The sequence below is a fragment of the Rattus norvegicus genome, chromosome 5 (genome assembly GCF_021556685.1).
Source record: "Rattus norvegicus strain SHRSP/BbbUtx chromosome 5, alternate assembly SHRSP_T2T, whole genome shotgun sequence".
Lineage (NCBI taxonomy): Eukaryota > Metazoa > Chordata > Mammalia > Rodentia > Muridae > Rattus > Rattus norvegicus.
Window position 1 is genome coordinate 79,034,387 of NC_141538.1, and position 16,552 is coordinate 79,050,938.

At 42.7% G+C, this 16,552-nt stretch overlaps 1 protein-coding gene and 1 pseudogene across 2 annotated transcripts in view; one reads left to right on the top strand and one right to left on the bottom strand.

Annotated features, from left to right (window-relative positions):
- Dnajc25 (DnaJ heat shock protein family (Hsp40) member C25) overlaps positions 1-14,401 on the top strand; it is a 22,351-nt gene extending 7,950 nt beyond the window's left edge. The window contains exons 2-5 of one of the 2 annotated variants that reach the window (XM_087549727.1): positions 2,320-2,546; positions 6,497-6,649; positions 8,846-9,316; positions 11,696-14,401. In XM_087549727.1, the coding sequence (XP_087405853.1) occupies positions 6,527-6,649; positions 8,846-9,316; positions 11,696-11,818 (717 nt within the window). In that variant the 5' untranslated portion in view covers positions 2,320-2,546; positions 6,497-6,526 and the 3' untranslated portion in view covers positions 11,819-14,401. 2 annotated transcript variants of the gene reach the window in all.
- On the bottom strand, positions 9,454-9,548 carry LOC120103300 (U2 spliceosomal RNA; annotated as a pseudogene).
- Positions 14,402-16,552: the final 2,151 nt, after the last annotated feature.

The following is a 16,552-nucleotide window of genomic DNA, read 5'->3' on the forward strand; positions in this document are numbered from 1 at the left end:
GTGTGCTACCACCACCTTTATCTTACTGACTGAGACACGGTCTCTTACTGAACCAGAAGGAAGCTGATCTAAGCTAGTTAGTCTAGCCAGCCTGCTGGAGCCCCTCCTTTGTCTCTGCATCCTGAACGGCAGGGGCTACAGAGCTCTGCTCACTGAACCGGCTCCCTCTAAGCTCCTTCTTAGAAGACTCAGCTGTGTGGCTGACTTGACTTTTAAGCTCTTGGCTCCAACCCCTGCCTGTTTTGCCAGCTTGGGTTTTCAACAGCCTCTTATCTGAGCACAAGTACTTTTGCTATCGTTGTTAAAGACTAAACTTTAAAAGAGAATGATGCTTTTCATACAGGTACAAAAAGAGTGAGTGTCAGACTGTAGTCTAACTCACTAATCGATAAGGAAACCTCTGAGATACTGACATCATTCAAAAGAGAAAAGTTGTTGCTGCACATTTTAAGTCTGACATGGATTGCTGATGTGCTGATAAGATAGTAATCAGTTGCCTCTCTCTGGGTAGTTTTCCTTACTGATAACACACATATTAGCATTATTACCAGCTTTTCACAACTTACTTCTGTCTTGACACTTGAAGGAGGTAATTTGCAGACAAAGCACATCTCTCCAAGGTTGTAAATGACCGATCCCTGGAGATACAAGTGTACCCATCATTTTTCCTTCCCGTCTCCCCTAGGCTCCAGACATGCTTCCTAGTCCCTCATTCTTATCCAGCTCACATATTACATATAATTAGAAACTTCAATACCATATCCAGCTTCTCCTTTGATTTTTTTTTCTGGTTTGTCTTCATTGTTTTTTGTTTTGTTTTGTTTTGTTTGTTTGTTTGTTTGTTTGTTTTTTTAACTGGCTTTCTCTCTACATGGCTTTGCTGTCCAGGAACTCACTGTGTAGTTGAGGCTGGCCTTGAGCTCACAGAGATCCACCTGCCTCTGCCTCCTGAGTGCTGGGATTAAAGTGTGTGCTACTATGCTGGGCTTCTTTGATTGTTGTATTTCCTTTTAATTATAAGTCCTCCGTATTGTTTAATCACTAAAAGCTATCCCTTATCGACTTTTTTCTTTATTTTTTGCACTTTTTCAAAATAATGCAACAGAAATGTCTTGAAAGTAAACAATTATACTTCATGCAGTTGTCCTCATATTCGAAGCATTTCACTTTTGAACATCAGAGACAATAACTGACTCTAGTCATACTTTCTGGTTCTTTGCGACTGCTTCTTAAATATCCCCATTGCTTAGGCTGTGCCTGTCTGCTGTTCAGAGCCTCAGTACCTTAGCTCTGGTTCTGATCTTGCAGCAGGTCCAACACTTCTAACCCACTTTCAAGACCCAGTTCCCACCTCACTTCATTTGCTGAACCTCATTACCTGTGGACCTGGGCAGAGTTCCTCAGTCCTTTGTTTGGTAGCGCGTGAAATTGTGCTTTTTGTTTCCTAGATTCTTCTAAAAAGGAGGGTTCTTAAGGCTAAGGCTGTGTCTTGCTGGTGTCTTCATCCCCTGTGATTAACCTAGTACTGATCCCGTGCTCTGATGCTGAAGAGGAAGAGTAAAAGGTCAGGTGGCCTACACACTGGAAGCATTAGCTGAGACAGAAAGCACAGACTTGTGTTTGAGCTTGTTGAAGTGGGGTTGTTTGTGTTACAGTTAGAATAAGTTCAAGATGGCTGAGAGTAGGAGAAGCCAGGGACAGTAGATGTGTCACAAAAGCATAGGTGGTTGAATCATGCACTTTTTAGAGACATTAGCATGAGAAGACAGGTAAGGGAGTTGCACTTGTGACTGACTAGGGGACAGGGAACAAGAAAGAACGTACAACTCATAGCATTTAATTTTCTGCTTCTTAGCAGGATGTAATGACCTGGGAGAAAATGTAAGGGAACACATTTTATTTTTGAAGCATCATCGTGTGTGTGTGTGTGTGTGTGTGTGTGTGTGTGTGTGTGTGTGTGTGTGTATGAGAGAGAGAGAGCACACATATGCTGTGTTAATAAGAGTAATATGTATTTTTAAAAATGAACAAAAAGTACATTTTCATATATTCTTAATTCCTGGCCTTTACCATCAGAAAATGCTTTCCCCATTCTGTATAGTAGAACATTTTGATGTAAAACTGTCTGCAGTATCTTACATTGCAATTCATGTTTATTAAAAGTAAGCAGTGCATACCTTATTTTAAGCCAAGGATGTACTGGTTTTTCTCTGGGGTGGGGGCGGTCATTTTCATGAGAGAAGCAGGGCTCGGTGCTGCTTTGCGTGTGGGTTTCCTTTGCTCACCTTTGATCTAGATATTGGTGGTTGTATATTCCAGTCCTCCTGCATATGCCCAAGAGGATTGGGATGGATGGACACCAGCAGAAGCACCACTTACCTCTGTAGACATTAGGAACAAGGAGTGTATGGCCCTGCTTGTCGAGGCTCAGGACAGGAAGAAACAAGTGTAAAGGTTTTGATTTTGGAAAGAAGTTGGAATCTCCTGACCCTGGGACCTTAAGATCCACAATATTGCTGAAAGAAAAAGTACTACCTTATTAAAAGGTAAGATATTAAACTGTTCGACATGTTTTAGCCACAGTAGCATATTTTCATGAGCTGTAAAGTCAAGCAGTCGTTTCTGTCAAACTGACATTTTTGTGATAGAACACTCATCCAGCCTTGCTGGTGAGCTGCAGACCTGTGTGGCGGGAGAAAGGTGGAAAAGAAGGAGAACTGAAAATAGCTTACTCAATTTTGAAGTGACACACTGACTGCCAGGCACTGAGCTAGGTCCTGGGACCATAGAGATTAATGAGCACCCTACCACTTCCCTCCTGAGAAGTTGTCATTCGAGGATGAAGAAACCCCTAGTGACTACAGTGTGATAAGTGCTATAATGACTAGGTACTCGGTGTAGTAAGAGTGTTCCGGGGCTAAGGGAGTGTAGCTCAGTGGTAGAACACTTGCCTAGCTTGCTTAAGGGCCTGGGTTCAGTTCTCATCACCTCAAAAAGCTGTTTGAGGCAGCAGAAAAAAGGCTCCAATTTAGAGAGGGTTACATGTTCAAAGACATGAGAAAACAAAACCAGAAGTTGCTGTCTGCTGTGGAAAGAACTGGGTAGGTGAGTTTCAGTTGGTGTGGAGCATGGTTGCATGCCAAGGAAATTTAAATCTGAGCATAAGGAAGCATTGATGTGAGAAACCTAGGAGCCTCATTTCTGAGATGTTTTCTGGAGGAAAGCGATCACATTAATAATGCACCTCAGTTCTCTAGTACAGCCCCCTAAAGAGACATAAGCCTTCCTGTTCTGTCTTTGCCTGCTTGTTCTTGGTAGCTGTGTGTCTTAAACTTTGTAGGTTACTGAAAAATAGGATTTTTACTTCTGTCCATTGAGAGAACTTTGTACCAACTTCCAATATTTTTTTAAATTACATGAATGCTTTTGCTCGAAAATCATTTTTGTGTTGTAGAACAAAAAGGTTTTACAGTGAGAGTTAAAATGAGTAAATGATACAGCACAGAGGTGGCTGAGGCTTTACTCTCTGAAAATCAGAACAGGCCCATGCAGTTACGGAGCCCCTTAGGAAAAGAAACCATCCTAAGAGAAGTGGGATTAGATTACAGTGTTGTTCAGTGTCAGGACCTAGGAAGCTGGGAACAGGCCTGGAAGAGTTCTTTGAGGAGAGGTGGACACAGGCGGGCGTGGAGCTGCTGGAGCTTCGCCACCATGCTCTCAGAGGGGTGCAGTACCTGAAGTCAGAGGAAGGTGGTGGCCCGGGGAAGGTCTGCATGTGATGATGCTCTAGCAGGAGTGGCATCTGTGTCCCATGGAGTGTGGACTTCACTCAGAGGAAGGGAGAAAGAGCAGTGAACAGCCACACACGTTGGTATCCATACACCAGGTTTCAAAGACCTTGCTGTGTGCCTTAACCAGGAGTGCAGCCCAACAGCCAGCCAGAGGGTTCTGCTGACTGCTGGCAGAGGGTGGCCAGAGTCTGAGTTCAGTGTGGCATTTAGCTTCAAAATTACATGCATAGTTGGAGCACAAAGAATCTTGCTTGAATACAGTTCATAAAGTATCTGTCAAGATTAGAAGCTTGAGTTAAAATCAAGTTTCAGGCCTAATAAGGACGTTTCTATAAAATTAGCCACCAGGACCAAAAACATGGTGGAAGAAGAGGGATATCTTAAAGTATCAAGTGAGACACTTCAAGAGATGAGGGCTTTAGTGCTCAGAGCTGCCTGTGTGACTACTGTAGAGACGGCCCCTCAGTTAGAAGCTCTGGACTCTGGTGCTGGCTGGGTCAGGAATGGTCATTGACAGCAGAGACTTCCACGAGAAAACCCTTTGACACGAGAATGTACACACGTGAATCTGAAGGCAGTGTCAGCCCGAGCTGTCTCTTGGTTATGTGTAACAGTTCTTATCCTGGCCCTCCACATGGTGCTGTACAACATTGAAAGGTACCGTGATACTTGACACTAGCGTTCTTATGCTAGTGAGACTTAAAATATTTTAAGTGTGATAGATGTGGGATAACTTTTATTGAGCACTCTTACTAAAGTTCAGAGGTTTTTTTAAAGATTTATTTTGATTTATTTAATATATATGAGTGCTCTGTCTGCATGCCAGAAGAGAGCATCAGACCCCATTACAGATGGTTGTGAGCCACCATGTGGTTGCTGGGAATTGAACTCAGGACCCCTAGAAGAGCAGGCAGTGAGCACTCTTAACTGCTGAGCCATTCATTTCTCTGGCTCCAGGTTCAGAGTTTTTTTTTTTTTTTAAGATTTATTTATTTATATATAAGTACATTGTAGCTGTCTTCAGACACACCAGAAGAGGGCATGAAATCTCATTAAAGATGGTCGTGAGCCACCGTGTGGTTGCTGGGAATTGAACTCAGGTCCTCTGGAAGAACAGTCAGTGCTCTTAACCACTGAGCCATCTCTCCAGCCCCAGGTTCAGAGTTTTTAATAGAAATTAACACATGATGATTTTGGTAAACACAGGGAAGATTTTATCATTAGTCATCTTGTTATTTTAATTATAAGAAGATACATATTGCAGGACTTAAGAGGAGGCAAGCCCTAAACAGACCGTGATGTCTCCACAGTGACAGGCCCTAGGTTAAATCTGAAGTCCGTCACTCAGAAGGCACAGCTCGGTGGGTGAGCAGTTTAAACTGGAAGGGCACCTCTCAGGTCATTATCGTTAGTTTTGCAATGCTTCTATTGCACACCATACTAAACAAAAACTGTGACTCGGTCTCAGTCTTTACCATTTTGTAAAATGGAACAGGTTGAAAATTAGGTTTCTTTTGAGACAAAATTAAATTTTATATGCTCCCAGGTAGCTCAATAAAATGTTTATCTGTTAGATATTGACTACATAAGAAAATAAAAGATAACTTAAGGAAGTGTTTACTGTAGTGGGGAGATGCTACGGGAGGAGTTAAAAGTGCTTGCTATGTGTGAGCCTGAGGGTCTTGAGTTCAGATCCCCAGAACCCACTTAAGCAGGTGTGGTACTGGGCATCTGTAAGCCCAGGCTTCTACAGTGAGGTGGGAGGGACAGACAGAAGAGTCCCTGCAAGCATGCTGGTCATCGAGCTTGATGACAGCAGCAAACAAGAAGAGTCTGTCTCGGATGAGGTGGCAAGTAAGGACTGCCATTGGGAACTATCCTCTGACCGCCACACCTGTGCTGTGGCACTCACGTCCTGTACTCACATGCACAAGTGCGTGTGCATATATACCCACACATCATAAACAAACAAAACACCAAGTGCACACATCCTAAAGCATTTCAGAATCCTTCGAACAGAGGCTGTGTGATCAGGAAGACAGGCTACTTTATCTGTGAAGCAGCTGTGTCACTGTTTTATAATGGTGAAGCTCTGCACATCTGTAAGGGGACTGTGCAGTGTCATCTGAGTTCAGAACAGCCATGGAAAAGATTAGGATAGGTAGTATCGAGTTTTACAAAGAATGAAGCTCAGAAAAACTTATTATTTTCCCAAGGTCACAAATCTAGACTTTACCTTTTGTGTTGTCTCGGAGATGTCTCAGTGTTCCTAGAGATGGTTAGACACAGACTGGCTTTACCTGCTTGTTGCTACCTTAATCATTGCTTTTGGCAGAAAATTTTGTAGACAAAGCTGGCCCCAACTGTGAATATAAATGGGAGCTGAGCCCTTTGTCCTTTCTGTGGTCTATGAACAACGCCAGAGCGCCCTCAAGTCACAGGGACTCTGTGTTGTATTATAGCATATAGAGCTGACGGTTAGCTGTTGTCAGTGTTGGGCTTTCCCAGAATACTAGCACTGCTAATGAATTTGGGGAATGTTTTTATTCTGTCTTTATAACAAAGTTAGTATACATGCCTCTAAGAGTGTTGGAAAGTTTTTAGAAGTTTTTCAATTTGATATTTATATCTCTCGTAATTATGAAGTTCAGCGTTAACAGATTACAAACCAAGGCTCTTAAAGTTGAATACCCTTCCCTTCACAGGATGAAGAAACACGGAAGGACTATGACTACATGCTGGACCACCCAGAAGAGTACTACAGCCATTACTACCACTACTACAGCAGGCGCCTAGCCCCTAAAGTGGACGTCAGGGTGGTGATTCTGGTCAGCGTGTGTGCCATTTCAGTGTTTCAGGTGTGTATTCATGAATGTATATAGTTCTGCGTATAAATATATGTTTGTTTCCTACTGCCATTAAATCTATTATAATATTATAAAATAATCTTATATATTATATATAATGTATATAATATTAAACCTATTATAATATAATTATTATAGATCTTGTAAATTGTTTTCCAGTTGAGATTCACTTTTTTACACTTGAAAAATACTCATTTATTCTAACACCGAGTAATAATAGGATTTTTTCATTGTATATATTCATTACACACGATGCTATATTATGTGATGGGTCTTTTCATACAAATATATATTATACATGAGCACACCTTCTCCCAGTCCCCTAGCAGGGGAATCTTTGTCATCAGGGCGTCTAAGGAACTAGTGATGACCAGTCTACCAGATGTTTTTCTATTGCTGTGGTAAAATACCATGACGAAAATAACTTAGAGAGGGAAGCATTCACTGCGGCTTACAGTTCCACAGGGAGTCCATCACAGTGAGGAAGGCATGGTGGCCCGAGGAGCACGCCAGCTGACGACGTTCACCACAGTTCGTCATGTGGGAAGTGGAGCGAGACTGTCAACTCCCAAAGCCCACCCAAGGCTTGTACTTCCCTAGCAAAGCTCCCTACCCTAGACGCTTCTAACCCTCCCAACAGTAACACCGAACACTTGAGGTCACAGGACAAGTGTCAGTCAGTCAGTCCACCTCAGATATCATTGCACACCCACCAGCAAAGTCCACTTCTCCTCCTCTCCCTCCTAGGGTATCTGGCTACCACATGGCAGCCAGATCATGTCATGCACTTTATAGGGCTTTTCAGTGATTTCTCATAAACTGCTCAGATTCAGAGAGATACATGAACTCTCTGTGGTTTTAAACCACCACAGGAATCCAGTTCAGCCTGGAGTGTTTCTTCCCTGTCACTCTTAAACTGACCACGCTATCCTGTACTCACCTGGAGGAAAAGAGCTCCTCAGGAGGAGACAGTCAGCAAGTTTGAGAATTACTTTCAATTTTAAAAAAGGCTTTATTTTTATTTTATGTGTATTTGTGTTTGCCTGCATGAATGTATGTGTAACCACTGGTGTGCCTTGTGTCTATGGAGCCAGAATAGGGTGTCATATTTCCTGCAACTGGAGATACAGGTGGCTGTATGTTACAGGTTGGGCTTTTTCTATGTCTGCCTCAGTTCTGGATTAATGACATGGAGACTTATTATTAATGTCTAGGCTTGCTCCCTAACTAGCTAGCTCCTAGCTCAATTAACCCATTTATACTATTGTGTCTGCCACATGGCTGTTCCCTCTCCTCAGTTTCATATGTCCAACTTTCTCTGAGTCTTGGTTTTGAATCCTCTGATTCTATCTCCCAGCGTTCCAGTCTCTCTCTTGGAACTCCCACCTTCTACTTCCTGCCTTTTGCTGATAGGCCATCAACTTTTTATTGACAGGTGATACGTCCACACAACGCACAAGACATCCCTACAGTTGTGTGAGCTGGAAAAGAAACCGAGGTGCTCTGCAAGGAGATCCTGTGTTCTTAACCTTTGAACTTTCTCTCTAGCCCAAGAGATTTCTTCTCTACGTTAATTCCTAGAAACAACATTCAGTTGATATAAGAAAAATTCTTATTAAAATAAACACCAAAGTGGTGTATTTCGACTTACTAGCATTTGTAGGAGTATTGCCCTCCCCTTCTTCCTTCTGGTTCTGTTAGATCTCACGGTGTTATCCTGTAGAACTGACGCATGTGTGTGCCGTATGAGAGCCCAATGATAGAATTCAAATATACTTGAGTCTTTGTTATCCAGATGTGGTAAGCATTCCTATTGGAAAGAGAAAAAGGAATAGACTTGAGGTCACAACTGTCTAATTTTAGAACAAATATCTTGCTAGACATTGTGCAGTTAATCTTACTCTGGTGAGCAAAGGGAAGGGAGGTGTGTTACTAATGAAGTCTTCGAGTCACTGTTGTTACTGTTTTTCTGGGATAGGTTCTACTTTGCCCTGGTTGGTCTCCAACTCCTGATCCTTCTGCCTCCCCCTGCCCAGTGCTGGGGCTACAAGAAAGAGTCAGCCTACCTGGCCGAGATCCTCAGTTTCATTTGGCTGGGTTTCTTGGGGGGCATTCATGGGGATTTCTGCCGTTGCTTTCTTTTGATGGCATTTTCTAATAAAGTGACTTATTTGTTTTCTGTCCCAGTATTTCAGCTGGTGGAACAGCTACAACAAAGCAATCAGCTACTTAGCCACAGTGCCCAAGTACCGCATCCAGGCCACAGAGATCGCCAAGGAGCAGGGACTGCTCAAAAAAGCCAAAGAAAAGGGGAAAAACAAGAAGTCCAAAGAAGAAATCCGTGATGAGGAGGAGAACATCATAAAGAATATTATAAAAAGTAAGATAGACATAAAGGGGGGCTACCAGAAACCTCAAGTTCGGGACCTCCTCTTGTTCCAAGTCCTCCTCGCCCCTGTCCACCTGTGCTCCTACATAGCCTGGTATTGCCGGTGGGTCTATAACTTTAACATCAAAGGCAAGGAGTACGGGGAGGAGGAGAGGCTTTACATCATACGCAAGTCCATGAAGATGTCCCAGTCTCAGTTCGACAGCCTGGAGGACCATCAGAAAGAAATGTTTCTCAAACGGGAGCTTTGGATAAAAGAGAATTACGAGGTGAGTACCAGTGGCTGCCCTCAAATGGTCTCTTGCCACACGCAGGTCCATGGAGTCACTTCAGAAGTCCAAGAGGTAGAAGATGAGTGCAGCTCCTAGTTTTCTTGAAAATGTGGCTCTGTATTGTAGTGGGACAATGGGGATTTAACTTACATTTGTTTTTGGTTTTTCTTTTTTAAACTGATAAGAACAGATACTACACTTGATCTTAGCCAAAAGGCCGAGAAGCGATGGTTTTTCTTTTTTAAAGCTGTATTTAAAGCACTCTAATCAGCCAGTCCTGGTAAAGACGGAGTAGTCAGACTGCACGGGTGGTTTCAATGATTTCTGGGTTTTGTACTAATCAATTTTTTCCTTTCCAAAAAAGCAAAAGAGAAAAAAAGAAAAGAAATTTTGTTAAAATAAGTGTTTATTTCAAAATAATTAATCATAGAATTTTCTGAAGATTCTATCACACTTTGGAATGTTACTTCCTTTTTATTTAAATCAACATTGCAAAGCCTTTAAACCTGGGACATTTTGTTATTAAGTGTTACTTTTCACCCTTACACTACAAGAGTTATCTAGAGGAACTCAGCTATCTAACCACAATGCTGACAGCGCCAGCCGTCTCCCTGCCCTGCGTCCTGGAGACAGTGATCTGCTAATGTAAGAATATAAGCTTCAAGCACAAGAAAGAGTCTAAAGAAATTTAAGATGCATTAGATGGTCCATTGTTTTGTAGTTAACTTCACTTTGTAATGTTCAAAGTAGATTTTTAAAAAAGATTTTATTTTATGTATGTGAGTACACTGTCTCTTCAGACACAACATAAGGGGGCATCAGATCCATTACAGATGGTTGTGAGCCATCATGTGGTTGGTGGGATTTGAACTCAGGACCTCTGGAAGAGCAGTCAGTGCTCTTAGGCACTGAGCCATCTCTATTCCCCCAAAATAGATTTTTAATGGGAGTAAAATTAGGAGTTACCAGATGTTTGGCAAGCAAATATATTCCTTTGTATAAATTACCTAAAAATGGGAGATAATGTACAATTATTTATCTCTTAAAACTATTTGAAGAACTAGTAGGCTCTGTGGTCAGGCCCCTGCCTCACATGAGTGCTTCAGTTTGGGCTCTTAAGAACCACATGAAAGCCTAGGTATTGTGGAAACAGATGGATCCAAGAGGCTCACTGGCCAGCCAGCCAGCCGACCAATGCAGGATCTGGGTTCAAAGCTGGGCGTGGTAGAGAAAAGGCATGTCCATCAGCCTCTGCCTGCTTCACGCGTGTGCAGCCGTATTTATAAGCACACACCACACCACCATCCACACACGCACACGCAAGTACAGCTTTTTGAAAGATTTTTGCTTTAAACCCTGTCTTTTCAGATTTTTGTATTGGCTGAATTATTATATTATGAGGCTTTATTTAAAAAATGAACTATTTGAAAGCATTTTTTTAAAAATTAATGCGGCTATAAAACTCGCTATAAGAAGTTTTTCAAGGGGCTCGAGACCCCATATGTACAACAATGCCAAGCAACCAGAGCTTCCAGGGACTAAGCCACTACCTAAAGACTATACATGGACTGACCCTGGACTCTGACCCCATAGGTAGCAATGAATATCCTAGTAAGAGCACCAGTGGAAGGGGAAGCCCTGGGTCCTGCTAAGACTGAACCCCCAGTGAACTAGCCTGTGGGGGGGAGGGGGGCAATGGGGGGAGGGTTGGGAGGGTAACACCCATAAGGAAGGGGAGGGGGGAGGGGGATGTTTGCCCGGAAACCGGGAAAGGGAATAACACTCGAAATGTATATAAGAAATACTCAAGTTAATTAAAAAAAAAAAAAAAAAAGAAGTTTTTCATTTAGCTTTGGTGACTAGAGCTTAAAGAAATACTAGAGATTCTTGATTCTTAATCTATGTCATTCATACAACCTTCCTTGGTAACTCTAGAGAAAAAACAGCTAATATCTTTGAAAAGTAGATTTAAATTCAATTTGGAGGCAATTGCATATATTATATATATGGCCAATTTGTTCCTTGGTCAGGGAAAATACTAATTGAAGCCAGGTCCAAGGATGGTGTTTGCCTGGTATAATCCTAGACCTTGGAAGGCTGAGACAGGATTGTCAATTCAGTTAGTCTGAATTACTTCAGCAAGGTCCAGGCCAGCCTGGGCTACATTGCAACACCCCATCACAAAAACAAAAGAGCGACATTGTAGCTCTTGTTTTTCTCACTCTGGACATTCAAGTAGGACCTCAGTGTTTGAGTCCGTCTCCAGGAAGCAGGTCAACATGCTCACCTAAGTTTCTGTTTGTAAACTAGAATGCCATGAAAACAGGACAGGTCTCTCTGTACCATACAGTCATTTAGTGCTGTGTGTGCTCCTAGGTCTACAAGCAGGAACAGGAGGAAGAGTTAAAGAAAAAGCTGGCCAACGACCCTCGGTGGAAGCGATACCGCAGGTGGATGAAGAACGAGGGGCCTGGGCGGTTGACCTTTGTGGACGACTGAGGGAGATGGGGCACTGCTATGCCGGACTCTGGATGTGACGTCACTTGCATAGTGGTTACTTGGAAATGTGCCTGCTGCTCTCAGCGGTGACTAACGCTCACACAAGTACATGATTAAACAGAATAATGTAGACATTTCAGCTTTCCCTTAAAACTTTATACAGAAGACATTTATGACGGCTCAATTTTTATAATCTATTTGTGGGTTTTGTTTAAAAAAATTTGACATGGGACTTATTAGTTGCCATTTAAAATTTTTATATGTTTAGTTAAATTTGACATGAAATTTATTAGATACCATTTAAAACTTCTGTGTGAAGTGTTTCTTCTTCAAGAGTGTTTCCTTATGTTTTCATAATACTACGTTTTCCTCCTTTCCTGGTCTCTGTTTTTACAAAACAACAACAAAATGACATCAGCATTCGGTCAGATTATTGTGTCTTTCTGGACACACTTTCTCCAGGAGAATCATTCAGTGCCATGTTGTCCTTACTGTAGTCCTTACAGATTCAAGCACGTTCATGTATTCTCTAGGAGAGCCTTCTAGAACCTCTGCAGCCCCACCCACAGTCCCACCCAGTGATCCTACTCTTGATAAGATCGAAACTCTCCAGGAGAGTGGGTTACATCACGTCCTTGTGGGATGTCCTCAGTTACAGTCTCATAGGACTGTTTCTCAAACCTTTCTGCAGAGGGGACCTTGTAAAAAGGTCTTTTATACCACCATCTTCCTGCCTTCCTCCCTCTCTTCTTTCTGTCTCTCCTTCCCTCCCTCTCTTCCTTTCTTCTTTCCTTCTTTCTTCTTTCTTTCTTTCTTCCTCTTCCTTTTTTCTTCTTTCCCTCCCTCCATCCCTGAATTACTTGTGGTTAAACTGTAATGCACATGCGGGCTTTTACGTGCATTTAAGCTAGAAACAAGACAGGCATGGCTGAGCTGCTCTCGCCCTCTGTGTCTATACTTAGGGAAGTGAAAGTAAATGGCAGAAAGACTGAGTCAAACCTGATCTCTACTGAAGTACCATATACACTCATACACAGTGCTCCTGTTCAAGATCTGCCTACTGCTTCATGTTAATAAAATGGTTGTCATACGTCATGCTGCCTGGGAAGATATGTAAAGATTAGCATACTGCCTTTGTAGCATATACTTTTAAAAGATTAATGTAGCATAGTAGGTATGCAGGATTGATTTCTAAGTGAAGTAAATTGATCCTTTTAAAAGCTCAGCCCAAGGACTGGATAGCTTGGTTGGTGAAACACTACTTTGCAAACAATGGTGACTGACTCTGAGCAACACACACACACACACCCACACACCATCTCATGTAAAATATGCTAGGCAGTGGTGGCATACTCAGACACAACCTGTCTCAGAAAACAAGGTAGAGAGGCCTGAAAATGAAAACCAAGCCTGTCCTCTGGCCCCACATATACCCATACACTTGTGTATCTGCATGCACACAGGCACACAAAGTTCAGTCCAAATTGCATGCATGAGTCCATCCTCGCCAATTAGCCAAAAGATTAAAGTCAGCTATTTTAATGTGCGTGAACTTCAGTTGCTGGTTACAAGAACAGAATTTGACTAGGCTGTCAGAAGGGCTCTTTGAAGCTCTGGGCTTCTGGAATAATTATTTAGAGTTCTGTAAACATTAGTTGGAAATGTTTGTGCATTTGTTATTCTTTATGGTTGTGGAGAATCATATAGTTAGCACCTGTTGCTCATTATTATCTAAGAATAAATTTATGTCATATAAGGACCAGAAAGAAATACCACTACTACTGTACCTCAACATTTCCAAAAGTCTCTAATTGCCTGTATTTTTCTACGTTCATTTCTGGTACACCCTGACAGAAAGCGGTAGAGGGAAGAAAGGGTCTCTGTGGCTTACAGTTCCAGGTGACAGTCATACCACGAAAGCAAGGAGAAAATATATGCATCTTTGCCTCTCATGTTGAGCATTTCCTTGCTAGGGAATGGTGCTGCCTACAGTTGGCTGGGGCTTCCTATAGCACTTAATTATCATATGACACCCCCACCCCCCCGCAGACACATACCCACAGACCACCCTCAATGAGGCTCTGTTCTGTTTGCAGTTAATTTGAAGTCATCAGGTTGACTGCAAAGACTGACTAGCACACCTCTGTAAGGAGAAGAGAAAGATGTTCAGCTAATGAGGACTCTATGTATCTCTGGGTACTCTTTTGTCTGTCTTTTTTATTTCTGTATTCTATTTCTAGAATTGTCCACTGAACGCTGTTTATGTGGGAACTTGGTCAGAGTCATTGCATGAATCAAAGTGGACTCTTAAAAGAAAGATGGTGGGGTTTTCCCCTTCCCTCTGTTCACTGTGCTTCAGATTCTCAGGATAAGGAAAGGCCATTGCTGTACTTCACTGCACTTGTCCACGGAAACAAAATCTCCAAGAGGACTCAGGCCCTTCCAGCCCCATCAGTGCAGGGAGGAGGGGTGGGCTGTCAGAACATGGCTGTTTATTGCCACCTGTGTCTCATCGCTTCGTGTTAATTGAAGTCTTCAAAATTACGCTGTGGGTTTTATTCATATAAATGTCTTCCTAACAGATCTGCCATTAGTCCTTTCTTCATTGGTGTGTTATGAATTCCCCAATTTCATCCTATTGTATCCCTTCATGGATCAGTAAGATCAGCATAGTAAAAATGGCCACCCTACCAAAAGCAGTCCACAGATTCAGTGCAGTCCCCATTAAAATTCCCACACAATTCTTTACAGACCTTGAAAGACAATACTCCACTTCATATGGAAAAACAGAAAACCCAGGATAGCTAAAACAATCCCAAGCAGTAACAACTCTAGAGGAATCACCATCCCTGACTTCAGGCTCCAGTACAGAGCTGTAGTAATAAACACTGCATGGAATCGCAGACTGACGAACAGACACATTGTCAATGGGATCAGATTGAAGACCTAGGCATAAATCCACATGTTAGGGACTCATCATTTTTGGTAAAGAAGCCAGAAAGAGATAGTGGGGGTGGTGAAGGCACCTTCAACAAATGGTGTTGATCCAACTGGATGTCTGCATGTAGAAAAATGCAAATAGGTCCCTACTTATCACCTTGCATAAAACCGAAGTCCAAGTGGATCCAAGACCTCAACATAAAACCAGACACATTGAACTGATAGAAGAGAAAATGAGGAACGCATATTCTCACAGGATACAGCTTCCTGAACAGAACATCAAAGGTGCAGGCACTAAGGTCAGCAATTGATAAATGGCACCTTATGGGACTGACAAGCTTCTGTAAGGCAAAGGACACTGTCGATAGGACAGAACTGCAACCTACAACCTTACATCTTAAAGACGACTGATACCCAAACTATATTAACTCCAGAAACCAGACAGCAGCAAACCAAACAATCCAATTGAAAACCTATACAGCCACTGTGGGATCAATACGGTGTGGTTCTTCAGATTATTGGAATTGAGCTACCTCAAGACACAGACTCCTCAACAGAGGAATCGCAAATGGCTGAGAAGCACTTAACATCTTTAGGCATCAGGGAAGTGCAAATCAAAAGGACTCAGGTCCCATCTTAGATCTGTCAGAAGGCAAAGATCAAAACACAAAGTGACAGCTCATGTTGAAAAGATGGGGAACAAGGGGAACAGTTCTCCATTGTTGGTGGGAGTGCAAACTCAGCCACTATGGGAATCAATATGGTGACTCCTCAGAATATTGGGAACTGCGCTACCTTAAGACACAGTGCCCACTCTCGGGCATATACCCAGAGGATGTTTCACCCTACTACAAAGAGACTTGCTCAGCTACGTTCATAGCAGCTTTAGTCATAGTAGGCAGAAGTAGAAATGGCCTCGATGCCCCTCACCTGAAGGGCAGGTAGAGATGTGACTCATTACTTAGTTGTGCAAAAACAAACAGGGCTGTGAATTTGTAGGCAAATGAATGGAGCTAGAAAAAATAGCCATCCTGAGTGAGGGAACCCAGACCTCAAAAGACAGACATGCACTTCTAAGTGGGGATTAGCTGTTAAGTACATGATATGCTACAGTCCACAGGCCCAGGAAGGCTAAGTAACAAGAAGGGCTGGGGGGGGGGTGGCACATGAATCTCCCTGGGAAAGGGAATTAGAATAGGTTTTGCAGGTGGGAATGGTAACAGGAGGATCGTGATGGGGAGAGACAACTGGAATTGGAGGGCATTTGGGAGGCGGGATGGGGGTGCAGTGTGGAAACCGTGGAGTGGAAATTCCCAGCTTTCTACAAGGGTGACCCCATTGAGGACTTCTACTAATGGAGGATGTGAAACCTGAAATGATGGCCAACTTTGTAACCAGGCAACTTCCAGTGGTGGGAATGGGACACTCAGCTACAAAACCTGCAACCTACAATCCTATACTTGCCTGCAAGATGTGTGGGGGCAAAGGGGGGCAGAACTATAGGAGTGGCCAACCAATGACTGGTCTAATTTCTGGCCCATGCCTGACACTGCTAGATGACCAGGACCAGAAGCTGGGTAGCCCAGAAACCTAGGATAGAAAAAACAATAAAATGATTTTTAATAATATTCTGCTATATTTATTGATCAGTGCCTAGCCAGCTTGTCACCAGAGAGGTTCCTTCCAGCAGCTGATGAGAACCAAAAAGAAAAGAAAAGAAAATGGAGATCTTCATTGGGTTTCTCCTCTTGGAGCATAGGGGAGCCTGCATGGGTCTGGGCTGTGTCCTCTGTG